Consider the following 19,378-nt stretch of genomic DNA (forward strand, 5'->3'; position numbering starts at 1 on the left):
CACTGGCCTGTACTGGTCCACCTGCGGCCTGCTGAAAGGAGACGAAACACAAAACAAATGATAACCGGTTTGAACCGGAAAGTAAGTTATGGCCTCCTAGGCATTTTCTCAGGCTTCTCTGAAGTCTGATGAAATGTTAAGTGTCTAGTCCTTTCGAGTGTTCGCCCTCAGGGAAAGCCAACGTGACTTATTCTTAATCTTAGATAATGTATGCTTTCTTCTGTGTTCATTTTCTCTCACGTCTCTCTGCAAGGCTGGTGAATGCAAGGAATGAGTACTGTTCTTGGGGCTGGGTTCCTTGACACAGATTAAGCCTTTTTTCCAAGACTAAAATGCATATTCAGTGGAGATTAGGGGTGGGCATCGACGATCGATAATTGATCGATAAGGATCTTGGTCGATCACAAAATAAAACATTTGGTCGATCACAATTTTTTATTTTATTTTTTGTGATCGACCAAATGTTTTATTTTGTGATCGACCAAGATCCTTATCGATCAATTATCGATCGTCGATGCCCACCCCTAGTGGAGATTTTCATTTGAAAATGTTATTTAGTCCAATGCTATGCTTCGTCTGTGTCTGGGTAACTGACCCTTAGATGTGTAACACTAGAACAGCCATGGGTGGGGTCATTAACACTAGAACAGCCATGGGTGGGGTCATTAACACTAGAACAGCCATGGGTGGGGTCATTAACACTAGAACAGCCATGGGTGGGGTCATTAACACTAGAACAGCCATGGGTGGGGTCATTAACACTAGAACAGCCATGGGTGGGGTCATTAACACTAGAACAGCCATGGGTGGGGTCATTAACACTAGAACAGCCATGGGTGGGGTCATTAACACTAGAACAGCCATGGGTGGGGTCATTAACACTAGAACAGCCATGGGTGGGGTCATTAACACTAGAACAGCCATGGGTGGGGTCATTAACACTAGAACAGCCATGGGTGGGGTCATTAACACTAGAACAGCCATGGGTGGGGTCATTAACACTAGAACAGCCATGGGTGGGGTCAAATATCTTTGCACTCGATCACATTTCAGGACCCTCCTTTCATGACTTTTCCTAGATATGTGCGTTCTACCACCCAGTAACCTTACATTTTCAAAAGCACATCAGGATAAGCTAGTATAAAGCTATTTTGCAGTTTTTCTGTGTAGGAGGCAGGCTAATTTACAATACGGCCAACTAGTGGTCATTGTGTGTAAATAGCAGCTTCCATTGTAAAGACTATTAATTTTAATTAATTAATTAATTTTGCCATTTAGCAGACGCTTTTATCCAAAGCGACTTACAATTACGAATTACAGGGACATTCCCCCTGGAGTAACTGAGGGCTAAGTGCCTTACCCAAGGGCACACTAGTAGTGGTGTGGCTTCAGGCGGGATTTGAACTCACAACCTTCCGATCCCAAGTCCAACTCACTATCCACTAGACCACCACTACCCCTATGGTCATTTAACCCCCGAGGCGGCTCTTATAGTAGGTAAAATAGACACGGCTGCTCTATTGTTCTACCACTGTTCTTTTTATTTTACTACTCAATCCTTTCAGTTTGTAAAGCGTCTTTGAGTGTCTAGAAAAGCGCTATATAAGTCTAATGTATTATTATTATTATTATTATTATTGTTCAGAGTGATTGTTTGGTGGTTCTAGTGGTTCCACAGTGGAGGAGGAGAGGCAGCAGCACCTACCTGTCCTTGAGGCGCCACGTTGGGGAGTTCATACTCGATGTACCGCATCGCCTGTGGAAAGATCAGGATCCTTGTGAATAAAATACGGGCTTACAGGTACTTACAGGCACACAGAGTGCAGTGCCAGCGATGCATGCAAAAAGAATAGTGATGAAGGTCTTCATGGTAAATGAGGTGATCTGACGAGAGATGTTACTTGTTAACAATCTGAATAAGCAAATCAAAATGAAGAACAACTTGAATTATGTGATGAACACTATCTCTGAGAGAATACATTTAATACTAAAACATTGTTCTTCAAGCATTAGCTAATGCCCTTTAGCATAACAACCTCTCCAATAATGACAATTACAATATATCTTGTTTTACTTTTGGTGCCTTTAGATGATATACAGTACGTTGTTGTGATAATACATGAAGGGCCGGTTTCAGAGACAAGGCTTAAGCCTAGTCCTGGACTAAATCACACTTTCAATGTAAAATCTCCATTGAAGATGTTTTTTAGTCTAGGATTAGGCTTAAGCCTTGTCTGTGAAACCGGCCCGAAGACTTTTAAAAAGACAAGCAGTGGAATAACCATACGGCAAAATGAAAAGCTGCTGTCAAACATTATGTAATGTTCTCAATAAAATAAAATAAAAAGATTCCTAGAATAGGAATTTTAGGAACACTGGTTTTGACCATACTACTACTACTACTACTACTACTACTACTACTACTACTACTACTACTACTACTACTACTACTACTACTACTACTACTACTACTACTACTACTACTACTACTACTACTACTACTACTACTACTACTACTACTACTACTACTACTACTACTACTACTACTACTACTACTACTACTACTACTACTACTACTACTACTACTACTACTACTACTACTACTACTACTACTACTACTACTACTACTACTACTACTACTACTACTACTACTACTACTACTACTACTACTACTACTACTACTACTACTACTACTACTACTACTACTACTACTACTACTACTACTACTACTACTACTACTACTACTACTACTACTACTACTACTACTACTACTACTACTACTACTACTACTACTACTACTACTACTACTACTACTACTACTACTACTACTACTACTACTACTACTACTACTACTACTACTACTACTACTACTACTACTACTACTACTACTACTACTACTACTACTACTACTACTACTACTACTACTACTACTACTACTACTACTACTACTACTACTACTACTACTACTACTACTACTACTACTACTACTACTACTACTACTACTACTACTACTACTACTACTACTACTACTACTACTACTACTACTACTACTACTACTACTACTACTACTACTACTACTACTACTACTACTACTACTACTACTACTACTACTACTACTACTACTACTACTACTACTACTACTACTACTACTACTACTACTACTACTACTGCTGCTGCTGCTGCTGCTGCTACTACTATTACTACTGCCACCGCCATTACCACTACCACTATTACTACCTCTATCACTACCACACTACCACTACCACTAACCCAACCACTACCACTATCACTACCACTACCACTAACACAACCACGACCACGACCACTACCACTAACACAACCGCTACCACTACTACCACTACCACTAACACAACCACTACCACTACCACTACCACTAACACAACCACTACCACTACCACTACCACTACCACTATTACTACTACAACAAAATAATAATAATAATAATACTGGGGGATAGATGATTCACTTACTTAGTCAAATGTATTTGTTGTAAATCGCTTTGGATAACGTGAGCTTAGAATGATAAGGTTCTATCTCCGTTTAGGGTAGTTCAGAGATATTGAGCGTCAAAGTTTTTACATTCCATTATGTTTTGTGAGATGGAACCTTTGTATTCTATGAATTACTAACTAAAAAATGTCAACATTTTAAAAATAACACCACACAGGCATTAATAAACACCTAATGGATCAGATGATGTAAAAAACTAAATTTTGACCAAAATGGAGATAGAACCTTATAATTCTAACGTCACGATAAAGGTGTCTGCTGAACGCCGTGAATGGAAAAGATGAGCATCAAATACATTCACTGATCAGTAATACTGAATAATTGTCTTTTCTGCTCATTTGGGACTGTGGCATACTGCACATCGAACGGGAACTACACAACAGGGGACCTGGACGTTTGACAAACTTGATTAATTTTACATTTTGAATGAAACGTCCTTTTAACAACTCAATTCTAAACGCTCCCAATTTCCACCACCGCTACCACTCCCTTGAGTACAATGTTTTTCGTTTTTTTTATCTCACCAGACAAAGACCACCAAGACTGCAGAAAGGTAGTTCAGATATTCATCTCATATCTCAATCAAAGGCCCCTTACTCAGCATATTCCTAAGTGGCAGCTGTGGATAATGAGGAATGTCTAGAATACTGTATTTGGTTTTTGAATATGACTGTATATAACTCATCGCTTATCTGATTTGGAACCACAACAACACCATGGGGCTCACCCACCAACCAAGATGGAAACCCCCCTGGGGTTCCAACCAGACAGGCCCCAACGAACTATAAACTGGGAACCCAGACGCTGATACAAAAAATAAACCTGTTGAACATCCGAATGTGTTCACAACAGTGGGAAAGGAGATGGATTGACTTCGCGCAATCATCAGCGCCATCAGCTGTGTATGAGTCAGTCGTCGGTCTCGAAATTGAGAAGGAAAAAAACAAACATCGGAGGAATGTGTTCCTCTGAGCTCCAACGTGTCTATCAAGGCCTTTGTTTTAAATTGACTTGACACTTTACCCCCCCCCCTTCTCTTTTGAAGATCATTGCCCTAAATTAATACAAACCGACTTGTGAAGCACTTTTAAGTCCAACAGACAGACTTTATTCATATAACCACTCCAATATAGTTAGTAGTATAGTAGTAGTATTGATATAACTACTCCAACATTGTTAGTAGTATAGTAGTAGTATTGATATATTGTTCCAACATTGCTAGTACTATAGTAGTAGTATTCATATAAGTACTCCAATATAGTTAGCAGTATAGTAGTAGTATTCATATAACTACTCCAATATAGTTAGTAGTATAGTAGTAGTATTGATATAACTACTCCAACATTGTTAGTAGTATAGTAGTAGTATTGATATATTGTTCCAACATTGCTAGTACTATAGTAGTATTCATATAAGTACTCCAATATAGTTAGCAGTATAGTAGCAGTATTCATATAACTACTCCAATATAGTTAGCAGTATAGTAGCAGTATTCCTATAACTACTCAAACATAGTTAGAGTCGATTGATGCCTCTCACATTTTTTTGGGGGGGGAGGGGGGGGTGCTTTGGCATGTTTAGGGAGGGAGAGTTGTGTGCTAAGCAAAATGTCACAGTATGTAATTAAATATAATAGGGGAATTAACCCCTTCAGTTCACATCTAGCTGGGGTGTTTTGAAGACTATGGAGATTTCATCAAACAGTGGCATGCGCAATTCCCAGGGAGCAAGGCTGTGATTGGTCGCCTCGTCTGGTTGCAGAGTATAAATGGCATCCCTCTGAGACAGTTCGGTACTTCATTCTTCTTCAACCCTTCAAGACTTCCTCATCAGCTGCTCTCAACCAACAAAGGAGGTGAGGATTTAATTTGACTTCACTTACTGTAGATCGTGTTCATCCTATTCACCTCCTGGGTGATCCTTGTTGAATACTTTGGAAGTTATTGGGAACGTATGCAGTATTTATCTTGGATGTGTTTGTCGTTGGATATAGTCTGTTCCATCCATGGCTTTTGAATTTACCCATAACTCTCTCTGTGTTGCAGGAATCATGATGAAAGCCGTGGTGTTCGTGATGTGTCTGCTTGGCACCACCCTGGCTGCCCCCGTAAGTCTCTGACCCTCCTAACCCTAGACCACCTAGTCATCTCTTACACTTTAAAGTACTTCTGTATACTCTAGTTACCCAGATCAAGCCTAATCCTTGACTAAAATGCATCTGCCATGGATATTTTCTATTGAAAATGTGATTTAATAGTGTGTTTCCAGGATGGGCAAAAAAACAAACAGATTTTTTTTGTGCGGTAACAATGTATGTGGACTGTAGATGAATGCTCTCAACAAAACGTAAATAATGTTACCTGCATTTTCAAATTGAACATGCTCTCTTGGTGTGTATAAGAGGGCCTGCTCTTATAAAACTACTTTTAATGCCTTGTGGTTGATTAATATTGCATGGCAAAAATAAAGAAAAGACGTGTCTGACTTAAATAAAGTTTAGCGTTGAAATGTCTTTGGGTGCTGTATAGCCCAGGGATGATCACTCTCAAATAGAAAAAAAAAGAAAAGATGGTTTAAAGCATTATCAGCATAATCACTGTGTGCTGGCTCTATTATTCACTTAAAACTTGATGATGCAACTACTCAAAACCTGCTCAACTGTCTTACAGGCCCAGGAGAGTGGAAGCAACGAGGTAGGAGGATTTCTGTGTTGAATGTTTAACTATGTGTTGAATGTTTAACTATGTTGAATGTTTCACAAGATCATGCTATCACGCCACAACATGCCATCAAAGCCATGACACAAGCATGTGAAAGGGGAGAGGGGGGGGGGGGTCTGAAGTTACTTAATTACAGTCATTTACTGTAATGACATGATTGTCTGCTGCCATGTCTGGTATTTCCTAGCAGGTCGCGGCGCATGCTAACGCAGCCTTGAGGATGATGGAGCTGTACAGAATGTACGGGACCCTCCAGCAGCAGGTTAGAGGGGGGCGGCCATCTTGTTTTCAGATTAAGGGTGCATTCGTAAATACACTCTGAGAGAGCGCCGGAGCGCACCCGGGGTGCTCTCTGAGGTTCGGAAATGAACTGATATCAGTTAAAACCAGAGCACTCAGAGCAGATACCGGAGTGTATTTTCGAACGCACCCTGAATGTATTCATGATGTGGTCACATGACCAAGACGTTGGTGTCTAACAGGGGGAGGCTGGTGGAGGTAGAAGTCGGAGGACCTCCACCAGAACTCCCATGATCCCTGGTCAATGTGAACACTCTCAACATTACCCTTTGCACTACTGCTGTTTGCACATGCTACCTTTGCACATAATCTAATCTAATCTAATGATGTCTAACTACTTTACGTGTTCAGGCTTTATTGAGAGAAGGAGACTTTGTCAACATCGTTTCTATATACGAATTAAAGTTAAAGTCATAATTGTTGCTAAATTTAGACCAGGTTCTGGTCGTACCACTAGACCTCTAGATACACTGGAAATACAGAATCGCAGACTCATGGAGTTGTTCAAAGATGTATTAAATCAAAGATGTATTAAATCAAAGATGTATTAAATCAAAGATGTCTCACACACTGTTATCATCTGTGTCTTACCCAGGGAGCAGCCGCCGGCAACCCCTTCCTCCCTCCTGGTGTGGTGAGTGACTCCTCTCTTTCCTCTGACACACAAACACACACACACACACACACACACACATACACATACACATACACACACCTACATACACACTCACACGCACAGACACAAGCCCTTGACACACAGACACAAGCATGCATACACACACGCAGACACATGCACGCACGCACGCACATACATACACACACACACACACACACACACACACACACACACACACACTCCTCAGCAAGGTTTCAATTACACATCGACTCCTAGGGGTGCCCTGACAAAGTTCACATTTAAGGGGTGATGATATTTTCACATATGCTCTCGCTAGAGTGTCACGATACATCTTGGATGACAGTGCTTCTTGTGGGCTGAAGTGAACTCTCTCTGATCTCCGGGTTCTAAACAGGCCGCCCCAGCTCAGCCCCAGGCCATGGTCCCAAACTTCTTCCTCCCAGCACCACCAGCTAATTCTGATGAGGAGTCAGTGGTGGTGAGCGAGTCCGATCTCTGGATGAGATTTTTTTTAGGGATATTTGGGGGGATTTTGTAATTCACACACACTTTGTAGAAATGTAGTAGACCCGACATGATCAGCCATCTCGTGTGTGCTCAACTCTTCTCCGTGCTCTTCATGTATCCCCCTTCCCCCCACCCCAGCCCTATTACGGTTACTACGGCAACCACGCCGTTCCCGTCGCCCCCGTCGCCCCCGCCGTCCCCCTGAACTCCGACGAGGTCGGCGAGGACGCGGCCGCTGAGGAAGTTGAGGCAGAGCCAGCAGCAGAGGCGGAACCAGCAGCAGAGGCGGAGCCAGCAGTGGCAGCCGAAGGGGCGGAGCCAGCAGCAGCAGCTGAAGGGGCGGAGCCTGCCGTCGCGGAACCCGCCGCCGTCGATCCCGCCGTCGTTGATACAGCTGTAGTGGTAGACGCCGCTGTTGCCCCCGTCGATGTCGCCCCCGTCGATGTCGCCCCCGTTGATGTCGCCCCCGTTGATGTCGCCCCCGTTGACGTCGGTGTCGCCGTTCCCGAGGTGGCAGTTGACGTGGTCGCCGTCGTAGAGGTCCCCGCAGCCGTGGACACCGTTGCCGTGGAGGCAGTTGCCGTCGCCAACCCCATCCTCGTCGTTCGGAAGGCGCCCGTCGCCTATCACATTGACACCGCCGCCGCCACGCCCGCTCTGTAGGTACAACTCACCTACATGGCAACGGTTACCAGCCCTGGGTTTTGTGTTCATCACGCAGTCATGACGACAGTTGGTAACAGCAGTTAAAATGGGGGCGTGGCCAAGGGCAGGTCAGTGGAATCAACTGAAATAGAACTGGGACTGAAATGATAAACCGGTAAATACTGGTGTAGTTTTTTTTACAAGGTTTAGGATCTTTAAGTAGATGATGATTTCTGTGAACCTCCTCCTTCTGTGAAACTGAGCATGTACCGTCAATGTGGAGTCCAACCCCCCCCACCCCCTCCCCCCCGTTGATTCAGTCTTAAACCTGTGATCTTTTTCTTTTCATTCTTTGAATAAAAATGCTTGTTTGGGATACCTGCGCTTGACATCGTCTTAATTGCTGTTTGAGTATGGAAAGCAAAGCTGAAAGATAACCACAGAACAGTGATTGGTTCAACACTACAAGTGTGTGTTCGGTAACACTTTATTTCAGTGAACACACATAAGACACTCATTTGACATTAGCTTAAGTGTTTCTTGCTTTCTACCCTGCCCCTTAAGAATTGTATTGGGGGCAAGGTTGCCCCTGAGATCAGGCAGGCTAGCAGGTAAGGTATAACCACAAGGTTGCTGGTTCAATCCCTGTGAGTCGGGTGATGGGAGTGTTGCTGATCAGCTACTACATGACTAATAACATGAGAATAAGAACACTAATAAACACTTCATAATAGCTACTAAAAAAGGCACTGAACCCCTAATTGCTCCAGGGGCGCTGACTATGGCTGACCCTGTGCCTAGAGCAAAACAATAATTTTGTTGTACTGAATTAGTTTCGCGCAAATAAACAAAAAGCACTGTGGCCTTAAATCTACGACTGCACTAGACCTCCGCTGATATATTGTGAAATAAGTGTCCACTACAAGGGAGGCCAGTGGAGGTAGATCGGAGAACGGGCTCATTGTAATGCATGGAATGAATGGAATAAGGAATGGTATCATTTCGTTTGATACCATTCCTCATTCCATCCCATGCATTACAATGAGCCCCTCCTACGATTTCTACCTCGGCCAGCCTCCCTTGGTTCACTACTGACACAAGGAGAAGCTCTCCTGTATGCCACAGCACATATGAGCACTAAGCCAGAGTAGGAGGGACCCTCACCACTGACTCAGGGTCAGTTTTGACATCCCCTCCCTAACGGTTTGGGTTAGGATTGAGGGGCAGGCTAATCTGATCCCGGATCTGCGGTTACAGGGCAGCTTCTACTGTACCTCGACCTGGCTGGCTTGTTTTAATAGGATTAGAGGGAGATGAGAGAGAGTGCTGATGCAGCAGCAAAGAGAGGGAGGGAGGGAGGGGGAAGGATGGAGGGAGGTGGGGGGTAAAGCTGGCCCCAATCCTCCACACTTCTCCCGCTGGGACTCAAGGTGAACAAGCACACAGGTCTCGTAACAGACACACCTGGGTCAGAATACTGTTGGTTTTCTATCAAATCATTTAGGTGCGCTTATTTAGTCTTTCGAGCACATAGGTTGAACGGGTTTGCACGTAGGACAATTCCATTGGCTCCTGAACTGAATCAGCCGCACAAACAGTGTTTGAGACAAAACAAACGTTGTTTTGAACTAGGCCTGAAAGAAACCCTAGCAGCGTGTCATCATCAACTCACTTGTCAGACTTGTCTGTCAGCAAGTCTCACATATGGCTGAGGGGAAATCTTCACAATATTAATCTATTTGGATACATTTCCGTCCATTTTATCCATACATAGCCAACTGTAAAACTTGTCATTAGGAGTGAGTTAGAAGAGTGAAAAGATGGCCAATCAAATGTAACTGTAACCAATGAACTGTCTCTCTTCATGAAGAGGGCTTGTGTAATAAATGGTTCCCATGGTAGAAGGTGGTTGGCTGGAGGAGGGTGAGTGACTTTGCCACTTTCATCGCTCGCCCTAATCCTCAAATCCTGCTCAGGGTCAGAGGGAGCCTGCGACGCAACTGCTACACAATGGTGCAAGGATAGCAATAGATTTAGCTGCATTTAGCTATGGTTTGTATGATAATAATATTTAACCCTAGTATATAATGGTCTGTGACTGATAAATGATCAGTTTATCTGTTGACACAACATTTTTGGATTAAGAGTCTCTGCGAATCGGTGACTCATTAAGACAGCTTGGCTGGAGACAATGGACAGTGCATTCCGCTAACCGGTGCTAAAGGTAAGCTACGTTAACCCGAGTATGCTGTGTTTTAGTCAGCAAATAGAGTTTCATAACTCTTCAATTTCATTTGAGAGAAGGTTTTAGTATTCGTAGATGTGGTATTTGTGATCTGAACAAAGCTTTGGGGGGTGAGTTTGACTGGCTAGGGGGCCCCGATGTGTCGACTCTCTCCATTTGGTTTGTGTTTGACAGGCTATAGCACAGATCCGTTGCCATGGCGACCAACAGGAACGTTCCTCCGTGCCTGACGGTGTCGCCCCGCGTCACCCCGCAATCGTCCGCGGACAAAGAGGACGACAGCCAGGACAAAATGTAAACACCTCTGTGTTGACCTCTTGGCTAGGGTCAGGGTTAATCTGACAATACATCTCTATGCAGGCAGTTGTTACAGTACCCACCCCGTCATTGTCCCCATGTTCTTTCTAAAAATGAATATACTCAGTATATATATATATATATATATATATATATATATATATATATATATATATATATATATATATATATATATATATGTTACGGTACATTTGGGAATACGGTACATGTGGGAAAACTAGGGTTAGGGTTAGGTGCTACATCGACTTGGTACATGCTGGCATGTCTAACCCTAACCCTAACCCTAACCTTAACCCTAACCCTAACCCTACCCCTACCCCTAACCTTAACCGTAGCACCCTAGCACCTAACCCTAACCCTAGTTTTCCCACATGTACCGTATTCCCACATGTACCGTAACATATATATATATATATATTTATAGGAACTACATGTTATAGATTCTACTGTAGGCCTATATACAGGAGCCTACATATTAACATTAACATTAATAGGGAAGAACATGTTATATTATTGAATGTTTGTATTTGCTGGATATGTTTGCAGTATGGATAGTGTTTGTGTTTACCCTTGTTGCCCTCGGTTACTTGTCCCCAGGGAGCCCCGACGTCCAGGCCCGGGGCGTCTGTTCAATGTAAACAAAAACAACAACAATGACGAAGAGTGAGTACAGTATATAACGATTATACACTCTGGAACATACACACGTACTCTGTTTGGTGATGAATCATAACGATACATTTGTCAAACTTCATAAACAGATCACAGGCCTCTCCCTCTCCTCTCCTCTCCTTTCCTCCTCTCCCTCTCCTTTCCTCCTCTCCCTCTCTCTCTCCCTCTCCCACTCCTTTCCTCCGCTCCCTCTCCTTTCCTCCTCTCCCTCTCCCTCTCCTCTCCTCCTCTCCCTCTCCTCTGCTCCCTCTCCTCTCCTCCTCTCCCTCTCTCTCTCCCTCTCCTCTCCCTCTCCTTTCCTTTCCTCCTCTCCCTCTCCTCCTCTCCCTCTCCTCTGCTCCCTCTCCTCTACTCCTCTCCCTCTCCTCTACTCCTCTCCCTCTCCTCTCCTCCTCTCCCTCTCCCTCTCCTCTCCCCCTCTCCCTTGGACATTCAACTGAGCTATGAGAGGATGTAGGACACAGGGGAGGCTGGTAGAGGACAGGCTCATTGTAATGCATGGACTGGAATGAGGAGTGGTATTGTGTTTGATACCATTCCTCATTCCTGTCTTCGACCTCCACCAGCCTTACCTGGTAGGAAAGTTACATACTGTTTACATACTGCTAACGGCTAATTGTAATCAATTAATTGTTTAACTAATTAACAGATTTTAAAAAAAAAAAATATGGAAAATGTGACAATTGATATGATTGAATGATGGTCATTTAATCAGGATCTGAAAACTTGTCTTTCTCCAGGGAAGAGAAGAAGGAGGAGGAGAAGGAGGAGAAGGAAGGCAATGAGGAGAAGGAGGAGAAGGAAGGGAATGAGGAGGAGAAGGAGAAAGAAGAGAAGGAGGAGAAGGAGGAGAAAGAGGAGGAGTAAGACATGCAACAACATTTTCATACATACAGCACGATAGTATAGAAATGCGTATGTCGCTGGGTAATGTAAGGGTTACATGAAACAAATAAATCAAACACATTCTAATTCTTTACCAGGACGGAAAAGAAAGAAGAAGAAGAAATGGAAGAAAAAACGAAGGCAGAGCAAGAAGAAATGGAAGAAAAAGCTAAGAAAGAGCAAGAAGAATTGGAAGAAAAGGAGAAGAAGGAAAAGGAAGAAAAGGAAAAGAAGGAAAAAGAAGACAAGGCCAAAAAGGAGGCAGAGGCAAAGTGAGTTTGACAATGTAAACATCTCTCACCATCTTGCAATATCATCAATATGCCATTAATCATTTAGGATGGAATCTTAAATCGAGATTTGACATCAGACATTCGCTTAAATATTGCATTGCATGTCAATGGGATATTTGTACAATGAGTCGGGTTATGCACGTGGATCTTGCGTTAGAATCACACAAGCAATCCTTTCATGACAAGATGGCGGCGCGCATAGACACAGCGGCCTAAAATGTTACTATGTGTGTTTGTTATTTGTACTATATGGGTGTACTGTATGTGGTACATACTTTCCTCCTCTCCCTCTCCTTTCCTCCTCTCCCTCTCCTCTCCTCCTCTCAACTCTCCTCTCCCTCCCTGCTCTCCCTCTCCTTTCCTCCTCTCCCTCTCCTCTCCTCTCCTCCTCTCCTCTCCCTCTCCTTTCCTCCTCTCCCTCTCCTCTCCTCCTCCCTCTCCTTTCCTCCTCTCCCTCTCCTCTCCCTCTCCTCCTCTCCCTCTCCTTTCCTCCTCTCCCTCTCCTCTCCTCCTCCCTCTCCTTTCCTCCTCTCCCTCTCCCTCTCCTCTCCTCCTCCCTCTCCTTTTAGCCTCTCCCTCTCCTCCTCTCCCTCTCCCTCTCCTTTCAGCCTCTCCCTCTCCTCTCTCCCTCTCCTTTCAGCCTCTCCCTCTCCCTCTCCTTTCAGCCTCTCCCTCTCCTCTCCTCCTCTCCCTCTCCCTCTCCCTCTCGTCCTCTCCCTTGGACATTAACCTGAGCTATGAGAGGATGTGTACTATATGGGTGTACAGTACCATATGTGGTACATGTAGCATGTTGTGGTGTGGTAGTGTGTGTATGCAGGTATCCCTTTTTAGGTGATGCATAAACAAATGTAGTTGTACTGTTTGTGCAATGACAATAAAACTTTCTGATTCTGATTCCCCCCCCCCCCCCCCCTCCTTGCAGGGCGGCAGAAGTGTTTGTCATCAACCCAGCTGCCAATCTCTACTACAACTGGCTCTTTATCATCTTCGTTCCTATTATGTACAACCTGACCATAATCATAGCCAGGTAACCCTACAGTATGTTTGGTACAATATATGGACAAAAGTATTGGGACACCCGAACATCACACCCACTATGTGCTTGTTGAACTTCTCATTCCAAAACCACGGGCATTCATATTGAGTTGGCCCCCCCCCCTTTGCTGCTATAACAGCTTCCACTCTTCTGGGAAGACTTTCTACTAGATTTTAGAATATGGTTGCAGGGATTTGCTCCCATTCAGATCACTACAAGAGCATTAATGAGGTCGGCCACTGATGTTGGGGGCGAGAAGGACTGGCTCGCAGTCGGCGTTCCAATTCATCTCCAAGGTGTTCGATGGGGTTGAGGTCAGAGCTCTGTGTGCAGGCCAGTCAAATTCTCCCAGACCAGACACGGCAAACCATGTCACTATGGACCTCACTTTGTGTATGGGGGCATTGTCATGCTGAACCTGGAAAGGGCCTTCCCCAAACTGTTGCCACAAAGTTGGAAGCATACAATTCTCTAGAATCCTTCACTGGAACTAAGGGGCCTAGCCCAAACCATGAAAACAGCCCCAGACCAGAATTGTCACCAGATACTTTTGTCCCCATACAGTGTGTGTGTATGCCAGGAGAGGATGCTGCTGCTCATTGTAATGCATGAAATGGAATGAGGAATGCTACGCATGTTTTCTGTTTCCAATGTCTTGCGATCTCTACCTCCATCGGTGTATGAATATAATGATATACTGTACTTTATTTGACCCAAAATGTGTGTTTCCACAGATTCTTTTTACCTTCTGCTATAACACCGTTTTATATTCATCGATGATGAAGTAATAAAAAATAAAAAAAGTTTTAGTGGAAGGCGATAATAGGGAGAAGGTTTTTCCTTCTATCAGTGGGCCCGGGCCCGAGCTAGAGTACTCTTCCTGCAACGAATAGTGGACTGCTGATTCACATGCTTAGTATTCAAATGTATTGATTGTAAGTCGCTTTGGAATAAGGCGTCTGCTAAATGCCAAAAATGTAAATGTAAATGATGATTAACTGCTTTTAGTGTTGGCCGTTTTTATTTACGGGTGCGTGGGTTATTGTGTATTGGCTGATTGGGCATTAACAAAGTTCTGTGTAATCTTATAATAATAATAATAATAATACATTTTATTTATAAAAGCACTTTACATAGGAAATCTCAGAGTGCTACAATTAAAAACAGGAAGATAATAAGATCTTATCTTATTTTACATACTGTATTTAATCACGTAACAGGAACACAGTCCGAGGGTGGGTAGATTCCTGACGCACAGTTATATGTATGACGGGGAGGCTGGTGAAGGTAGAAATCGGAGGACGGGCTCATTGTAAAGTATGGAAAGGAATGAGGAACGGTATTGAACACGTGCGAAAAGATTCCATTCCTGAATGTGTGTTGGATATCGTTCCTCATTCCATTCCATGCATTTACAATGAGCCCGTCCTCCGATTTATACTTCCACCAGCCTCCCCTGTGTATGACTGTTCCTCTGGTGAGGGCTGGTTGGATCCCCAGGGCCCAGTTGTTCAAAACCTTTAATGATTCTTTTTTTTACTATCCAGGATCAGATCTATCTGGCTGATTTTGAGTCTTATAGGGGGGGAAATCAGCCAGCTTGATCTGATCCTGGATTGCAAAAAAAAGAATCGGGATCATTCTGATCCAGATTAAAAGTTTGGAACAACTGGGCTCAGGTCAGCCACTTATTATCATTCTCTGACATGCCTGTGTTCGAAAATACATAGAGAAATAATTCTTAATAATAATTAATACATATAAAAATATATCCAGACCTGTCGTGTGTTCACCCTACAGAGCTGAGCTGTACTGTTTTGATACCATTACCTCATTCCATTCCAATGAGCCCGTCCTCCGATTTCTACCTCCGCCAGCCTCCCTGATGTAAAACCCTTATGATGCCCCCCCCCCCCCCCTGTCTCCTGTGTGTAGGGCCTGCTTCGAGGAGCTCCAGCAAGACTATCTCTACACCTGGTTCCTTCTGGACTACTGCTCTGACATCATCTACCTGGCTGACATGGCCTTCAGAAGCAGGACAGGTGAGTAGAGTAGATCCTCTTTATTATCTCTGATGGGCCGTTTGCTTTGTAGCAGTCAGTCACGTGTCATAGACAAATAAAGTCATGGGTCATAGGCAGCTACAGTCATGCGTCAAATGCAGTCATGCAGATACATAATAGACACATGCCAAAATAACAAGTTCGAGGTAAATTATTTAGGGATGAATGAATAATGCCTGCACACGCTATGCAATGCTCCACAGTAATACTGCACCAAACGATACGTACGTTATTGTTTAAGGTAATAAAGGATAAGGTATTGTTTGGGTGCAGTACTAAAAGAACTGGGGCGCATTGGTGTACTGTACTGTGTGCAGGCTTTTTCTTTCGTCAGTGGAGTCTAGTGGAGGTAGAATTCAATTCCATGCATTACAATGAGCCCGTCCTCCAAGTAATTCTACCTCCACCAGCCTTCTCTGATACCGACAAATACATCACAAACATGTAGGCTAGACAAAGAATTCTAAAGACAATACATTTAGTACATCCTAAAACACAACTACATAAAACACTATCTAGTATGTACAGCTGGGGAACTGATGCAGCGTGGATAGTCCACAGAAAGATGCTTGTGTTTCTGTCTTATTTTGCACTTTTAACCTGTGCACTTTATTTTCTACTGCACCAATGTGTGTCCCTATGGTCACATACTCATTGTTTTATGTCCTATTGTATTCTGTTGTGATGTTGTCCATTATTCTAGTTTTTTTTTTAAATTGATTTTATGCTAAATCCGGCATATTTACTGTCACCATACTTTGTATAAGTGACTGTTCATTAATGTGCACTGTCCTGATTAAATAAAGATCTATCTATCTTGTGTGATGATCTTCTACACCAGTGGTTCTCAAACCTCTCCTCGGGGACCCCCAGCCGTTACACATATTTGATCTGTTCCACCACCCAGCATACCTGATTCAACTAATCAAGTACAAATCCTAATTGCTTTGCACTTGATTAGTTGAATCAGGTGTGCTGGTGGTAGAACAGATCAAATATGTGGAACGGCTGGTGGTCCCCGAGGAGAGGTTTGAGAAACACTGTTCTACACCGATTCAGTCCAACTCAATCCAACCCTCGACCTGTTTCCCTTCCCTCCGCCCGCCCACAGGGTTCCTGGAGCAAGGCCTGCTGGTCAAAGACGAGAAGCGTCTCCGCGCCGCGTACCTGGAGAGCTTCCAGTTCCGCCTGGACGCCGCGTCCATGGTGCCCACCGACGTCTTCTTCTTCGTCCTGGGGACGAGCTACCCCGAGATCCGCATGAACAAGCTGCTGAGGATCAGCCGGATGACCGAGTTCTTCAACCGCACCGAGACCAAGACCAACTACCCCAACATCTTCCGCATCTCCATCCTGGTCCTGTACATCATCATCATCGCCCACTGGAACGCCTGCTCCTACTACTCCTTCTCCAAGTACATCGGCTTCGGCGCCGACCCGTGGGTGTACCCGGCCGTGGACAACCCGGAGGAGCCCGAGTTCGGAGACCTCATGAGGAAGTACTCCTTCAGCCTCTACTGGTCCACGCTGAGCCTGACCAACATCGGGGAGACCCCGCCTCCGGAGGTGGACTCCGAGTTCCTCTTCCACACGGTGGACTTCCTGGTCGGGGTGTTCGTCTTCGCCACCATCGTGGGAAACATCGGCTCCATGATCTCCAACATGGGCGCCGTCCAGGCCGAGTTTCAGGCCCGCATCGACAACATCAAGCAGTACATGCAGGTGAGGAGCACATAGACTTGGAACCACTAGAGGGAGCACTCCCCTAAGTGAACTGTGGTTATAGCATAGAGTTATAACCACTAGAGGGAGCACTCCTCTAAATGAACTGTGGTTATAGCATAGAGTTATGACCACTAGAGGGAGCACTCCCCTAAATGAACTGTGGCTATATATAGCTTAGAGTTATAACCACTAGAGGGAGCACTCCCCGACTAGAACAGCCATGAGGGGTCATTTGAGTTAAGAAAAATCTTTGCACTCGATCAAATTTCAGGACCATCCTTTCATGACTTTTCCTAGATATGAGTGTTCTACCATCCAGTATCCTTACATTTTCAAAATCACATCAGGATAAGCTAATATAAAGCTATTTTGCCATTTTTCTGTGTAGGAGGCAGGCTAATTTACAAGCGGCCAACTAGTGTGTAACTTGTGTGTAAATAGCAGCTTGAGCATTGTAAAGAGGGCAGCTCTTTTAGTAGGTAAAAAAGGCACGGTTGTTCTAGTGTTAAATTACCTGTGATTATATGGGGAGTGCACTGAAGTCAACTGTTTTCATGCACTACACAGGTGAGGGAGAGACAACAAAGTCCAACGGTCATTGACAGCCACCAGCATTTTGCCTCTCAATCTAAATGATAACTCACCTATAAGGAGGTTTGTCAATAGCCTATATTCCACAAGGAATACAATGGCCATAGTAAATAAGCTAGCTATAGAGTATTATATATATATATAGTCTGATACAAATCAAGTGGGTCAGGGGTCAAAATGGAGGCCCAATGCATATCATATGCCAGGAAATAGCATGTGCTCACTTTCCAGTACTGTATTGTAGGGACTCTGTGTATTGACATGAATTTTTATGCAAATGGACAATAAAATGTTATGTGTGTGTGCGTGTGCGTGTGCATGCGTGCGTGTGTGCTTGTGTTTGTGTGTGCATGTGTGCGTACGTGCGTGTGTGTGTGCGTGCATGCATGCGTGCGTGCGTGTGTGAGCGTGCGTGTGTGTGTGTATTATTATTCATGCATTACAATAAAACTGACTGACCTCTTCTCCCGACGCGACAGACGCGAAAGGTGGACATAGAGCTGCAGGACCGCGTGGTCAACTGGTTCGACTACCTGTGGCAGAACGGCAAGGCCCAGGACGAGAGGCAGACGCTGCGCTACCTCCCCGACAAGCTGAAGGCCGAGCTGGCCATCGCCGTCCACCTGGAGACCCTCAAGAAGGTGCGCATCTTCGCCGACTGCGAGGAGGGCCTGCTGATCGCGCTGGTCCTCAAGCTGCGCCCCCAGGTGTTCAGCCCGGGCGACTACATCTGCAAGAAGGGCGACATCGGCCGCGAGATGTACATCGTCAAGGACGGCAACCTGGCCGTGGTCGCCGACGACGGCATCAAGCAGTTCTGCGTGCTGGCCGGCGGGAGCTACTTCGGCGACATCAGCATCCTGGGGATCAAGGGCAGCAAGGCGGGGAACCGGCGGACGGCCAACATCCGGAGCATCGGGTACGCCGACCTCTTCTGCCTGTCCAAGGACGACCTGATGGAGGCTCTGACGGAGTACCCGGACGCCAAGGAGATGCTGGAGGACAAGGGCAAGCAGATCCTGATGAAGGACGGCCTGCTGGAGCTGGACCCCAACAAGATCATCCGGAGACCCAGGAGATCGAGGCCAAGGTCAACCCAGATGTTCGCCGCCCTGGAGCTGCTGCAGATGAAGCTGAAGAAACTGCTGGAGTACCGCAAGGTCTCCCAGAAGGAACTGAGGCGGCGCATCGCCACGATGGAACGCTT

General features: G+C 44.7%; 1 protein-coding gene across 1 annotated transcript in view; it reads left to right on the forward strand.

Annotated features, from left to right (window-relative positions):
• Positions 1-12,376: 12,376 nt before the first annotated feature.
• Positions 12,377-19,378, forward strand: part of LOC308160876 (cyclic nucleotide-gated channel rod photoreceptor subunit alpha-like) — a gene marked incomplete at its 3' end in the record, with an annotated part of 12,070 nt that continues 5,068 nt past the window's right edge. Inside the window, exons 1-5 of the mRNA XM_080534808.1 lie at positions 12,377-12,438; positions 13,679-13,783; positions 15,728-15,834; positions 16,967-17,577; positions 18,651-19,374. Coding sequence (XP_080390934.1) covers positions 13,755-13,783; positions 15,728-15,834; positions 16,967-17,577; positions 18,651-19,374 — 1,471 coding nt within the window. The 5' untranslated portion in view covers positions 12,377-12,438; positions 13,679-13,754. The remainder of the gene's footprint in view (positions 12,439-13,678; positions 13,784-15,727; positions 15,835-16,966; positions 17,578-18,650; positions 19,375-19,378) is intronic.

Source organism: Nansenia antarctica (assembly GCF_963989245.1).
Source record: "Nansenia antarctica genome assembly, chromosome: 6".
Classification (NCBI taxonomy): Eukaryota; Metazoa; Chordata; class Actinopteri; order Argentiniformes; family Microstomatidae; genus Nansenia; species Nansenia antarctica.